Genomic DNA, 14,645 nt, shown 5'->3' with positions numbered 1-14,645 from the left:
GGGACGAGGGGTAGAGCGAATGTTATGGAAAAGCCCATTCCAAAAAGAGGTCATAAGCTTAAAGGGAAAAGCAGAAAAGCCATTTTTAAAATCTTAGTTGCTGTACCACAGTCAGTATTTCCATGTGGTCCAACTCCCAGGGCCTATTTTCACTGCAGCCCCTCTACAGTGAATATGGAGCCCCTGGGTTGTGCAACACGACAGTCCTGATTATAGGCATCCCTGGTCACACGTCCTTAGCACGGGAAAGAAATGTCCTAACCAACTTTGCTTTCCTCATTGCCACTCCTTGATATGCCATGGCTGTACTCTTGAAGAACTCATTTTAAAAGTTTAGATTTTAAAAGTAACATCCACCTAATATCATGGAAAATTATGCTAGTTTCAGAGAGAAGCAACAGTGTCACTGAGCAGTGACAAACCCAGACCTCTTGGGAGCCAACTCAGGCACCACCACTCAGGAGCTTTGTGACCATGAGAAAATTACTTCCTCTCTTTCTGCCTAAACATCTTCATCGTAAAAAGAAAAAAAAAAAATCATACGGTCCCACTGGATTATTATGAAGATTACGTGGATATATGCAAAGTGTTGGGCAGAGTGCCTGGCACGGAACAAGCGTTAGGTACTGTTTCCAGCGCACTGGCAGCTAAATCGACTGCCCATTCACATTCTGCCCTGCAGAGTGACTGCTGAGACTCCCCCCAGTGCAGGACAGAGATGATGAGATCAGGTAAAGAAGAACGCTGGTGCCCCCCCCCCCCCCCGCCCGGGGCCCCCCTGCAGCACCGTGACATGAAATTCCTGCCATGTGGCTTCTGACACATACTCCAGACCACACCACTCCGAACAGTGGTCCTAATAAAGGCTTAAGTGTAAAGCATGCAGTACTCCCAGCTAAAGCTAAGAAGTATCTATAAAATTTGGCTATTTTTTGTCTCTACATCCAGGGAAATTAAATTTTAAATGTGGGAAAGACATTTTGGGGTTTCTGGTGAGTACAGATTTTCCTCCTGACAATGGAAGTTTTCTCCACAGAAGTGTTGATACAACTTACTCCAAAGGTCAAAAGAAAAAGAAAGTTAAGAGGAGTAAGAAGAGTTGTAGACAAAAAGGATGCATAAAGGAACCAAATTTGATCAGAAAAAGGTAAGGAAAATAGCCTCCTGGGCTTTTCAGTAAGAAGGCAAAGGCTGCTTGCTATTTGAGACCTACCAGCAGGTTCTATGTCAGCAGATGTGTTAAAGCCAAAAACATCAGTGCCAAGGCAGTCAACTTAGCCTGGGTTCTGACTCTGAGCTTAAAAAATTGAAAGAAATATGGATGGATGAAAAAGAAAGGTCTTCTACTGAAGTCACGTGAACAACTTCATAGAACTCATGGTAACAGACTTCTCTGTCATCCTACTGACAACTCACTGGACGACGGTGTTGCAACACTACTAGGCAAACATAATTAGGTCATAATCCTCAGTGCAACTCTGCAATGTCAATGCCACCAAAGTGGAGGGGGCGTGGCACATACATACACCCTGTTTGAGACAAGGAAAGAGAGGAAGTGAAATAAAGTTTTACTTTACATGTCAGTTTCATGCTGGTAAATCCAACAAAGAAATCCTGCTTTAAAAGATGAAACTGAAAGAAAAAGTGGAAGGTGGAGGGTGGCAGGGAGTAGGAAAAACAACCTTGATGGCAAAAAAACAAAAATGAAATCACATCAGCTGGTATTTTAAAAATCTGGTTGATTCTGACTAGCCCTGCTTACCTAAATTCTTTATTGACATTAATCTCAGTACTGAATGAGTTTCTGATCAAACAAGATTTTACATTTGCTTTGCATCAAAGAATTCAAAATGCTATTTGAAAAAAAAGTTGTATTTTTAGAAATATTACTCTACGGGTTATAGCAGACTGATCACAAGATGCAATATGCAGCCACAAATTGTGTTCCAGTAGAGGGAGTATTGAGACAGGAAAAACTGATGCAGACCTAAGATTAATTTAACAAACCCAGTGCTGTATAAATTAATATGTCAATTCTCAGTAAAGGTTTTGAATACTGGTGAATATCTGAATTTAGACACTTCTTGATATTTGCTACACAGGCGCTAAATCACTGCTTATAATGAGCAGTAGAGTAAATGCCAACACTGTGGAGAAACGACTAAATGAGACAGTCTGGTCCCAGGACTCAATTCAAGACAAGAGCAAAATAAACCAGGGGAACCAAAGGAACCTCTGGTGAAAACAAAAGCCTAAAGTAATGCCCTAATCAAACAGGCACTCAGTCAGCTGATTTTGTTGTAAAAAGAAAACTGAATCCTTAAACTAACTCAAACACTAATACCCAATTTCTGATGCTTCTTTCACCATCTGACTCATTTAATACAGACGAACAACTACACTGTACTGCTTGGTTATCTTTATCTATTTCAAAGGTTTCTGTTGAAGGCCCCACAGACTCTTCCTACTCCAGTAATTCATGGCCACTTGCTATGCTTTTACCCACCCTGCAGTAACCATCTCCACAAAGAATTTCTAACACTACAAAATTCAAAGAGGCAAGAAGGTTTGGGGAAGAAAATAAGAGTTTAAAAGCAAAAGGGCAGGGAGAAAAAAGACCAGATACAAAGGATGCTTAATCTGATCACATCATTTATAGCTAAAAACCTCCCATGACTGTCCCTGTATAGGCATTGCCAAATAATCCCTATTCAGCATAGCCCCCCCCCCCCCCCCCCCCCCCCCAAACATCATTCTAGTTTCATGAGCCCCCATCACCACCTTCCACTATGCTTCAAATACTGCTTTGATTTTTTTATGCCTTTACACTTGCTGTTAATGCTACCTTAAATGCCTAGGAGAGTAATATAAACAAAAGACTCCGAGTCTTTGCTTTTTTAATCCTGACTTTGTACCAGTGACCTTGTCATTTAACTGCTATAGACTGTTTCTACATCCAGCAAAAGGGGACCTGTTTCCCATCTACTTCGGAGTTAGAAGAATTAAATGAAATAATATATGGAAAGTAATGCAGGAGGCCTAGTAGAAACTAAAGCACTAAATATTAGCTCTTTTCCCAGCTACCTCTACATCTGCTGAACTCCTACCCACTCTTCAAACTCCATTTTAAATTGGTTTCGGTAAACCCCCCCATGTTTTTTTTTTACTTCCCCCCCCCCCAAAAGAATCAACTGCCTACTCTTCTGGCTCTTAGAGAAACTTCTATTGTATTTTAATTGTTTGTTGATGGTCCTTTTCTATTACAGAATGAACACCTCCAGGGTGGGATTTTTATCTAATTCCTGCCTACCCCAAAACTGACAGAATCAATAATGGAAGCTTAATTAGCATTTGTTGAATATATAAATGAATGACTGCATTAAAGTATTAGAAAATAAAACCCTTAGATGGCCTTTCAAATATTTTGATAATAACACTTTTTTAAAGAATAGTCCTATCTTAAAGTGGTACCCTAAGAGAAGTGGAATTATTTTTTTTTAATGTTTCTGCTCACTATTCCAATCAGTAAGGGCCTCCTATAGGCTGTGAATACACATCAGTAAACAAAATGAACAAAAGCCCTGTCCCCATGGGCTTTATATTTACCACAGGTAAATCTGTGAAAGAAATCATCACTGCAAACTTGCCTAAAAAAAAAATAGCAAAAGCCACATTTTGTTATTCATCAACATTTACTAAGTATCAAAAGGATCAAAAACAAAAACAAAAAACCTTCCCACTTCCCATAAAATTTACTCAAAAAAAAGCATGGAATTCACCCAGATTTAGTGTATTTAAGCAAGAAAAACGGATTTAGCGTCCCCCCCGAACTCCCCCAAAAAATTCCTGTTAAGGACCCATTTCCTTGTAACTAAAAATAACTGTGACTTTTCCTTTGGGAGGTTAGTAATCTTTGTGAGTTTTAAAGATTTTACATGTACAACTGCATGCTTTGCATAATCCTAATTCGAAACGTGGTCTATTTCAAAGCCTGCTTATGACTTTAGCATTCCTCATTTTATAAGTAAAGAAGACTTTTAGGATACTTTGTATCAGGGCGTCTATTCTAAGAGCTTCTTTCTGAGGAGATGGGTCACACCAGGACTAAATCAGGACCATGTCTCAACTGGGATGCACAGTCAGACAAGCAGCCCAGGTGCCACAGAAGGAGGCCGTGGGATACACAGGGGTCTGCAGTTCCGCACATCAACCTTTCCCATCTTACCTCCTGCTTCATCCTCTTTGTTACATCCACCTTATTCCCCCAAGCATCCCCTGGCTTAGAAGGTTCTTTCTTCACCTCTGTTAAAACACTACTCACGTATGAACATACCATTTCTATGAGGAAGAGCTTCCAGCTTCCCTCTGTTAGGATAACTGTACCCTTTTTGAAAGCATCAGCCCTCTCTCCCTGAGAGACCTTCTCATGGAGCCTAGCAAGTTCTACCCGGCTTTATTCCCACCCTGCTACTCTTACTGGGTTAAATCCTCCTCACCATTCTGCTGCTCACAACATCTAAGAGGAGACCTTACCCACAACAGGGGCTCAATATTCCCAGCAGATAGAGAGTAAACAGAGTATCCAAATAACCAATACTTGCCACACCTAAACTCTAGGAAGCTTCATGCAAAGCTGCAAAACATTATTCATTCACCGCGCAAAACATTATTCAATTTCAAAATCACAAGATTCACTCTTACTGAACAAATCTTGCCGCCTAAAATGATGTTATTTCTAGGTCAGAAGAAACAATCAACATAGTTCAGGCGCCCCAAGCAGAGAATACGGAGAAAAGAATCCTGATCATTTGACTTTAACCACAAGTTATTTATCGAAGGGTCCTGAAGGGACAGGTATTTCCTCTACAAAGAGGCTTCATTTCAGCTGTACTTTTTGGTCATTTTGGACTTTAATGTGCCAACTTAATATTTTACTGAGAGCCTTGCCCTGCTTCACTAATTAACAGTCCAAGAAACAAAAGGAAAGTCAGCAATGACAGATTTTGGATATAAATTGCAGTGAGCTGGAGTTCAGGCTCATGGTTCCTAAACATGGAATTGTATAAATGGGGCTTGCTTCCCCTTAGAGACTACAAGGAAGGGGGTGAAAAACAAGATGTCAAGTGGTAAATGGACAAATCGTTAGGAGTCCCAGGTTTAAAGAGTTTTCATCAAGCCCCAGCCATGGGGGGGGGCGGGGAATACTTCAACAGCACTCTAAAGGAAACAAACTGACTTATAAAATGAAACATTTAAAAAGCATCAGCAGCAGGTCTTAGAAAAATTACTAGTGAGATTTATGTTTCAACCCCCTACTTTCCCTCAGAAGTGCTTTCTAATAATACCAAGCACATTCCAAATAGCTTCCCTCTGCCAAGAACTTGCCATTGTACCTCCCCTGCTCAGCAACCAGGGTGAAAAAATCAATGCCCGGGGAATCTTAATCCTCTCATTTTTGAAGTAATTGCAAACATCTATCTTGCTGGGCATTTATCCACAGGGGAAGTGGCTCCTAAATGAATTTAATAAGTGAACATGACCTTTAATAGATAATTTGGTTCCCAACAGGAAAGCAAGAGGGGCAAAACGAAAAAGGAGAATGGGTGGATATGGATTTAAAGGAAAAAAGTTAGAAAAACAGAAGGACTTCATTTGCGAAAAATATGAAAGAGACAATACAATTTTAAAGGCAAAAGGAGAGGAAAAATAATACTCCACCTAAAGATAAATGACCAGAGAAGGAGAATACCGGTAGCAAAGAATACAGTCCAGGATCACTTGATTAACTTTAAAAGTTATCTTACTGGGAATTTAAGACTGATGGGGCTCGGAGTTTGGAATCCTAGAAAGGAAAGGGGTTAGCAGTAGAAAAATAGAGAACAATACAGTAAAGAGACCCTCCCCTCATAAGGTCTAGAGGAGCATCAGGTAGGGCTGGATCAAGGTAATGACTCGGGTTCCTAGAAGGGCTAGGACATGAAACAATCGCGCGGATTCACTTGTCCGTGGGCGATCGAAGATTCCACGTGGGCTCAAGGGAGCCCAGAGAGAACACCACCACCTCCACCCTCCGCGGGAGCCTTAGAGCCCGGAGTAACAAACAGATGGGCTCTAGGGACCAAACAAGGTGAGTGTTCTCCGGGCCAGCAAGCCCCGACGGGGACCCCAGAGGGGCAAAAGGAATGCAGCGACCAGGGTCAAGGGCGCCCTTCGCAGAGCACGAACTCACCGATGCCAAGCCCTACGACCAGGCGGCCGGCGAGCAGAGTCTCCTTGTTGTTGGCCGCGGCCAGCACCGCGGAACCGGCTGTGAAGAGGGCACTGGCCAGCAGGATGGCGGCGCGGCGGCCGAAGACGCCGTTGAGGGCCCCGCCGGCCAGCGCTGAGACGGCGGCCGCCCCCACCGTGCTGGACACGAGCAGCTCCTGCCACAGCGCGTCCAGGCTGAGCTGCCGCTTGAGCAGCAGCATGGCCCCCGACACCACGCCGGTGTCATAGCCGAACAGGAAGCCGCCCAGCGCGGAGAAGACGGCCACCACGTACACGAAGGCGGGGGTCTCGTCCTGCTGGAACTGCCGCCGCGCCGCGCGCTCCAGGTCCCCGACGCCGCCGCCGCCCGCGCTCTGCAGGCTGGCGCTCGACTCGGCGGCCGCCAGGAGGCTGCGCTCCCCGGCCGCGCTCCCCGCGTCCGGCTCTTGCTGCTTCCTGCGCCGCTCGCCCATGAGGCTGCTCAGGCTCCGCAGCGTGTACTCCACATTCTCGCTCGCCTTGCGGGACATAGGGCAGGGGCCCGGGACTTCCCGGGGAGGCGGCGAGGTTCGGCGGGCCGGCGGTCTCCGAGGGCTGGACAGCCCGAGCGGGCAGGAGCTACGGCCGCCGCCTTCCTCCTCCCGGCTCGCGCTCCGGCTGCCACGGCAGCAGCCGCCGCCGCGGCCGCTCCGGTGAGAAAGTTGCTGCCCGCCGAGCTCCGGCGCTGCGGAGTTGGAGCCTGGCGGGTCTCAGTCGAGACTCACGCCCCGCGCCTGCCGAGCTGGCGCTGCGGAGCGGGCGGGAGGCGGGGCCGCGGGTCACGTGCACCCCGGGCCTGCGGGGCAGGGCCGCGAGACGCTCCGCCCCCTCCCTGGGTGGGGCCAGGCGCGGGCCGCCCGAGACCTCTAAACCCCACCCTCCCCGTCTGGGGCGACCTCTGACCGAGGTTTCTTTATTTAGGGTACAGGCATCCGTAAGGAATTAACCCTGGCCTGGGGGCTGCAGCTGGGGAGCAGGCCAATGTGGGAATGCCAAGTTAATAGGTGTGGGAGGCTAGGGAGAGAACCCCTTAAAATATCCTGATCGGTCTTCTAACAACCTGGGGATGGCCAAAGCTGGAAAGGGCCTAGGAAAATATATCTTGGTATGGTACATAGCAAGCCTTCTTTCTTTTATAATACTGTGACATAAATGAGTTTGTTCTCATTCAGAGCTGTGTTCTCCCATCTCTATAAGCAGTCTCCCCTCACTGCCAGTCCCTCCTCAGTTCATGCTTATTGTAAAGCTATGGTACATCTTAATTCTTTGAGGACAAAGATAAAGTATCTCCCCAGGCGAATCCCAAAATCCTGCACGAATCCCTGATATGTAAAAGAAAATTTACATGTATGCATTCCACTCGTGTATAACCAGATGCTTCCCACGGGTAGAAATTAAACCCCTAGAATCCGATCTGTGATTTAATAGGCAACCTCCACCTCCCTCCCCCAACATGCTCACCAAAAAAAGGATGTGCCTTATTTGCTTGAGGCAAAGCAAAGATGGCATTGTTTGCGACCGATTTTTTTAAACTGTTGAATTAATTGCCTGTTGTTGAATCCTCTCCACTTTAAGTCATTTGTAAATCATTTTATACAGTTCCACTTCAGAAGAGAAAGATTACCTTGTCTCTCTAATTTGCTTTCGTTCTTCAGGCTGAGGGCATGAGTTAAAGCAGCATATAATTCTATTCTTACAATTCCAGGGCTCTTATTTCCTTTATTTGAGCAAAAGATTCTTCGCCTGAGGCCTATTTTTCATGCAGTCTAAACTATTTTCCTTTTAAAGGATTTTGTCATCCCTGTTTCAACAAAAAATTTTATTAGAATTTGTCAAAATTGCTTTCATTTGGATTATCTGTCATGATTATCTCCATAATATAGCACTTTCTTTTCCAGCAACCAGGAAAAATGAATGAATGAGCTCAGAGGGTTTAACTGTTTAAACTGATTGTGTGGCTTTAAAGCAAGGCTCTATCATCATTCCCAGGGATCAATTAAACAGAGAGCTTTTAGCTCCGGAGCAATGAACTCTTTAATATTCAGACTTCGGGAAAGATTGAGGTGAGAGCGCATCTTTTTCCGCATTTACTATAGAAAACCTGCGCCCCCTGGTGGTGAATCGGCTCACCACTTTTAAAGAGACCGCCTCACCAGATGAGAATCAGCTAATCCTGTTAACAGTTCTCTTGCTGATCTGTAACAAACTGCCTTTTACTCCAAGCAGGTGTAGTGAGTGCCCCTGAGAGTTCTTTGCTGGAAATTCAGATTTTGTGTCACAGAACACTAAACTACTTAAAATGGTTCTGTTCTGTATCATCAGGGCATTTATATATCTAAGGTCAGGTTATATCTCAAAAGAAATATGACATGAAAAAAAAGGCATCAGAGTTAAGCAGAGTTCTCCTCAGTGTTGGAAGGAGCCAGCTTCATTTTACACCAGAGCGGAGTCCTAACTGGAGTTCCCTGAATCCTGCCCCAGCTGCAGATTGTGGTGAGATGGAAAGCTCATCAGCTGAGAATCAAAAGACATGAGTCCCATCACTATTGCTGTTTTACTGTGCAACTTGGAACAAAGCTCTAAATTAGTTTGCGCCTTGGTTTTTTTGTTATTATTATTATTTGCAGAGCAGATAAATGGTGCAGCAACTACTCATTGACTAGAGTGAGCATGAAAACATATTTTGAGATAGAATTGGTTGTCATTACAGAGTAAATAATAATTATAAGCATCATGATTAGTTTGCAAGGTAAGTTCTAAAGCCCCTGTTTTAAGTACATTTGCTTTACAAACCTTCAGGAACACTAAGGACTTGCCATAGAAGAGGGAAAGAAGGGGCACTTGGGTGGCTCAGTCAGGTAAGCACCTGCCTTCGGCTCAAGTCATGATCCCAGGGTCCTGGGATCGGGCCCCATGTTGGGCTCCCTGCTCAGCAGGGGGTCTGCTTCTCCCTGTCCCTCTGTTCCCTGCTCCCGCTTGTGCTTGCTCTCTCTCTCTGTGTGTCAAATAAAGAAATAAATTCTTTAAAAAAAGAAAAGAGAGGAAGAAGAGGTTTTAGTTACACCGCTCTAGATCCTGAATATCAGACAAATATATTGGTTACTAATTCAACAGAAGTTGTTGTTGTTGGGTGGTAGTAGTGGGGGTAGTAGCAAAGTGTTGTCTTTGTGTTTATTGAATCTTTATTTTTAATTTTATGAGTGATTGATCCTTGTTGTGAAGCAGTCTAAGAAAAAACATATAAATCTCTTCCTAATTATCTCTCCTGCCATAATAACCCCCTTTCCTCAGAGATAACCACTCCTACCACTTTGATGTGTATCTTTCTAGAAATTTCCCTATGAATTTATATGTATGCATTTATATGTACACAATAAAATGCAGAGGTTGTTTTGTTTTTGCATTATTTAGATTGCAAAGGAGAAAAAAAACCCAAACTGGTTTAAGCCAAAATCATGGGGGGGGAGAGAGACTTTACTGGTTCCTGTCTCCGAAAAGTAGCTCGATGTAAGACTCAAACTCCAGGATGTCACCATGAAGAGACTTTGCTCCATCTCTCCACTTTCAAATTCCATTTTCAAACTCCATTTTCAAATTCCACATGGTGGCCACATGGCTACAGCAAGCTCCAAACTCTATATCCACCCACGTCTAAGGGTCATAAAAAAGGTTTCTTTCTCTGAAGTCCTCGAAAACTTATTGTATAGTATCCAATTAAATCTGTCAATTATTTGCCCATCCTTGACCCAATTACCATGGCTGAGAGATCGCTTGCTGACCAGTTAGGGCCTAGCATTGCCCGCGACTTGAGCTATGAGTGGAGGTAAATCATATGGCTGAGGTTGTGAAATCTGCCAGGAGACAGGTAAAGAAATACTGGACCATAAAACCAACAGATTTGAGTTACTCTAGGTAACTAGTACAATGACATGGCATAAAAACCAAGTAAAGCATTTCAAGAATAAGTGACTAGCTAAGAGAATCAAACATATTGCATAGACATCGAAGAAAATAAAAATTCATATGAAATCATTGAATATTACTATGATAAAGTCAACAGTGAAGGCCTAATGTATACTATCATGACTATAGTTAATAGTTAATATGTTGTATACTTTAAATTTGCTAATAGAGTATATCTTAAGTGTTTTCACACACACACACACACACCACACAAAAACCTGTTAGGTGATGAATATACTATATGCTAATTAGCTTCGTTGTGGTCATTATTTCACAATGTATATGCATATCAAAACATCACATGGTACACCTTAAACATATACAGTTTTTATTTATCAATCGTGCCACAATAAAGCTGGGGGGTGAAAGGTGCCTGCTGAGAATCAGAATGTTGTTTTGATGGTCTTATGTTCAGAAACCCAGTAATGCCAGAATCCTGCCCTATTGACCATTCTTCTTTTCTGTACATATAATAGACAATTGCAGCACCAGAATAAACATACTATATTGTTAATAGGTACAAAGGTAAAGTGTGGGTCTCTTGGCATGGTTTTGAAATATAACAATAGGTGCTTAGGAGGTTCCCCCAAAATCTTGCCTTTCTTCAACTTGCTCTAAGGAGTAGGAAAGATGGGATGAGGGAGGGAAGAATACAGGGTAAGGAAAAAGACGATCAGCATGCCCCACTAGACTAATGCCCTATCTAGATCTGCTTACTACAGGGAGACAGGGAACAGGAAACACAAAAGAAAGCATGAGTCACGGATGATATTTTAGCACACAACGATCCTGTCCACTAATAACCACGACCCAACCAGGAATAGAACCTGTAACACAACGTAATATCTCCTCCTCTTTTGGGTGAGAAAGGTTGTAATGCCTCTCCCCACTCAGAGACTTTTTTAAAGATTTTATTTATTCATTTGAGAGAGAGAGAGTGAGAGAGAGAGAAGGAGTGGGGGAAAGGACAGAGGGAGAGGTAGAAGCAGATTTCCCACCGAGCAAGGCTCCATCCCAGGACCCTGAGATCATGACCTGAGCCGAAAGGCAGATGCTTCACCTGCTGAACCACCCAGGCACCGCCAGCCACCCCCACCCCACTCAGAGACTTTAAAGAGAGCAATTTCAATTAAGAGGAAAATACCAAACGTAGCTGTGTTTCTAGAAGTCTCTTGGTAGATGTAATAAAGGAGGGAAGAGCTTAAAGAGTTATCAGAATCAAGGGTAAGGGTAGGGGTGTCAGGCATGACTTGAGTTTACTCATAATGCTAAAGTGAAAAGAAGAAATTCACAATTCAAGAGCCTGAATGATTGATAGAGCAAAGTCCCAAAGAAGACAGGAGAATAACAGCAAGATCATCAGGGGAGAGGCTAATCTAGCCATAGGGAGAAGGAACACTTCTTCCTCTGAGAAAAAAAGGCAAGCAAAAAAAGGATAGTAGGAAAGAAGAACATGGTATTAATAAGAAGGATGGGGAAAGAGTTCTATTAAATGAATAATAGGGCAGGGAAGGGGGGGGAATGGAGTAAGCCTAGATACTGTAGGCAGAAAGACCCAAGTTCCTATCTTTACTCTGCTATGTATTTGACTGTGTGACTTGAGCAACTTATTTATTTCTCTAAGTTTCAATTTTCTCTTCTGTAAAAGGGAGATAATAATATTGTATCAGTATTTACATAGTTTCAATTCTGAATGGCAGAAAATCCATACTCAAAATATGTTATTATACACTACAGAAATGTATTACTGCATGAATTTGAATGTTATAGGTGGGCAGCATCAAGAATGGTATAAACACCCTTTGAAAAATGGTATCAAAGTCCCAAATTCTATCCTTTTCTCCCCTCTACTATTCTTAGTGTACATATTAGTTTGGCCCTCCACTGGCTTCCCCCCAAGTCGTAAGAGGACACCAACATTTTCAGTTGTCATATTTTTCCAATGTATGCAGAAAAATATAGTGCCTAGTCCCTATCTTCAAACGTAATATATTCCAGGTAATAAAAGGCCCACATGACCATATATAAAAAAAGCTAACAATACAAATCATAGTGTACCACATTTTTGCTAGAGACAAAAATTCCAATAGCACTCAACTTTATTTTCAGAGTGTCAAAATATTTCTTATTGACCCAAATGTGTAGCTACAAATTGTAACAGTTAAAAGAAAACAACTTGGCTTGCCATTTCAAGAAACCCTTTAATTAAACAGGATCCAGTAATCTGAAATGAGAGAAGTGGGAAGTATTTGTTTCAAAGTAGAATCACTAATGAAATTAACAACAACTCATCTTCTTTAATTCAGAAGTGATTAATTTGGTGTGATGCTGGTTCTTCATCAAGGTTCAATCTTTTGGCTAGTAGTGGAAAATACCCTTTAAGTGTTATCTTGTGATATGGTGAACTCCTTACTAATCTCTTTGTTTTAAACAATTCAATAGGTTTTGTTTTGCATTTGGAATCCAAATTGTAAAATCATTTGTAATACTGACTCTGTCTGAAGTTGTAAGTGTGGTAATATGGTAACCTGCTATGCCATGTTAAGTGTATTTATCATGTTAAATCTAAGCAAAATATCCATCTGAAACACCAAATTATATTTTATAGTTGATCTATGAAGTTATTTAGTTAAATTAATAAATTCCAGTTTCCTATTCTATGCTCTTAACTCGGGAGAACCAAAAACTTTTTTTTTTTTAAAGATTTTATTTATTTGACAGAGAGAGACAGTGAGAGAGGGAACAAAAGTGGGGGCAGAGGGAGAGGGAGAAGCCGGCTTCCCACTGAGCGGGGAGCCCGATGTGGGGCTCCATCCCAGGACCCCGGGGATCATGACCTGAGCCGAAGGCAGACGCTTAAAGACTGAGCCACCCAGGTGCCCAGAACCAAAAACTTCTAATTGGGTAATACAAATTGTGTAACTTATTGTCCATGTAAGTTGCATAGCATTAACAACCACTGCTTTGAAGGATGCTTTTGTCTTCCCAACCAGTAGTACTTGAACATGTAAAATATGATCATTAAACTAACTTTAGGCAAAAAAAATATTTCAGCAAGAGTGGCCAATCTCAATGTTTCCAAAAGAATACTATGATAATTTCCTTCTACCCTCTCTTTCACAATTTCTGCAATGTATACCATGGGATATTTTTTAAATTTTTTTATTGTTATGTTAATCCCCATACATTACATCATTAGTTTTAGATGTAGTGTTCCATGATTCATTGTTTGTGCATAACACCCAGTGCTCCATGCAGAACATGCCCTCCTCAATACCCATCACTAGGCTAACCCATCCTCCCACCCCCTCCCCTCCAGAACCCTCAGTTTGTTTTTCAGAGTCCATCATCTCTCATGGTTTGTCTACCCCTCCGATTCCCCCCCTTCATTCTTCCCCTCCTGCTATCTTCTTCTTCTTCTTCTTCTTTTTTTTTTTCTTAACATATATTGCATTATTTCTTTCAGAGGTACAGATCTAAGATTCAACAGTCTTGCACAATTCACAGCGCTTACCAGAGCACATACCCTCCCCAATGTCTATCACCCAGTCACCCCGTCCCTCCCACCCCACCCCCCACTCCAGCAACCCTCAGTTTGTTTCCTGAGATTAAGAATTCCTCATATCAGTGAGGTCATATGATACATGTCTTTCTCTGTTTGACTTATTTCGCTCAGCATAATACCCTCCAGTTCCATCCACGTCGTTGCAAATGGCAAGATCTCATTCCTTTTGATGGCTGCATAATATTCCATTGTATATATATACCACATCTTCTTTATCCATTCATCTGTCCATGGACATCTTGGCTCTTTCCACAGTTTGGCTATTGTGGACATTGCTGCTATGAACATTGGAGTGCACGTACCCTTTTGGATCCCTACTTTTGTATCTTTGGGTAAATACCCAGTAGTGCAATTGCTGGATCATATGATAGCTCTATTTTCAACTTTTTGAGGAACCTCCATACTGTTTTCCAGAGTGGCTGCACCAGCTTGCATTCCCACCAACAGTGTAGGAGGGTTCCCCTTTCTCCGCATCCCCGCCAACATCTGTCATTTCCTGACTTGTTAATTTTAGCCATCCTGACTGGTGTGAGGTGGTATCACATTGAGGTTTTGATTTGGATTTCCCTAATGCCTAGCGATATTGAGCTCTTTTTCATGTGTCTGTTGGACATTTGGATGTCTTCTTTGGAAAAATGTCTGTTCATGTCTTCTGCCCATTTCTTGATTGGATTCTTTGTTCTTTGGGTGTTGATTTTGATAAGTTCTTTATAGATTTTGGATACTAGCCCTTTATCTGATATGTCATTTGGAAATATCTTCTCCCAATCTGTCGGTTGTCTTTTGGTTTTGTTGACTGTTTCTTTTGCTGTGCAAAAGCTTTTTATCT

The 14,645-nt window shown here is 42.5% G+C and overlaps 1 protein-coding gene across 1 annotated transcript in view; it reads right to left on the bottom strand.

Annotated features, from left to right (window-relative positions):
- The window catches only part of SLC2A13 (solute carrier family 2 member 13), a 357,230-nt gene extending 350,401 nt beyond the window's left edge, over positions 1 to 6,829 (bottom strand). Inside the window, exon 1 of the mRNA XM_021690384.1 lies at positions 6,230 to 6,829. Within this exon, the coding sequence (XP_021546059.1) occupies positions 6,230 to 6,779 (550 nt within the window). The 5' untranslated portion in view covers positions 6,780 to 6,829. The remainder of the gene's footprint in view (positions 1 to 6,229) is intronic.
- Positions 6,830 to 14,645: the final 7,816 nt, after the last annotated feature.

The sequence above is a fragment of the Neomonachus schauinslandi genome, chromosome 5 (assembly GCF_002201575.2).
Source record: "Neomonachus schauinslandi chromosome 5, ASM220157v2, whole genome shotgun sequence".
In the NCBI taxonomy this organism is placed as follows: domain Eukaryota; kingdom Metazoa; phylum Chordata; class Mammalia; order Carnivora; family Phocidae; genus Neomonachus; species Neomonachus schauinslandi.
Note: the sequence above shows the minus strand (reverse complement) of the source record. Positions and strands in the feature narration are given on the sequence as shown.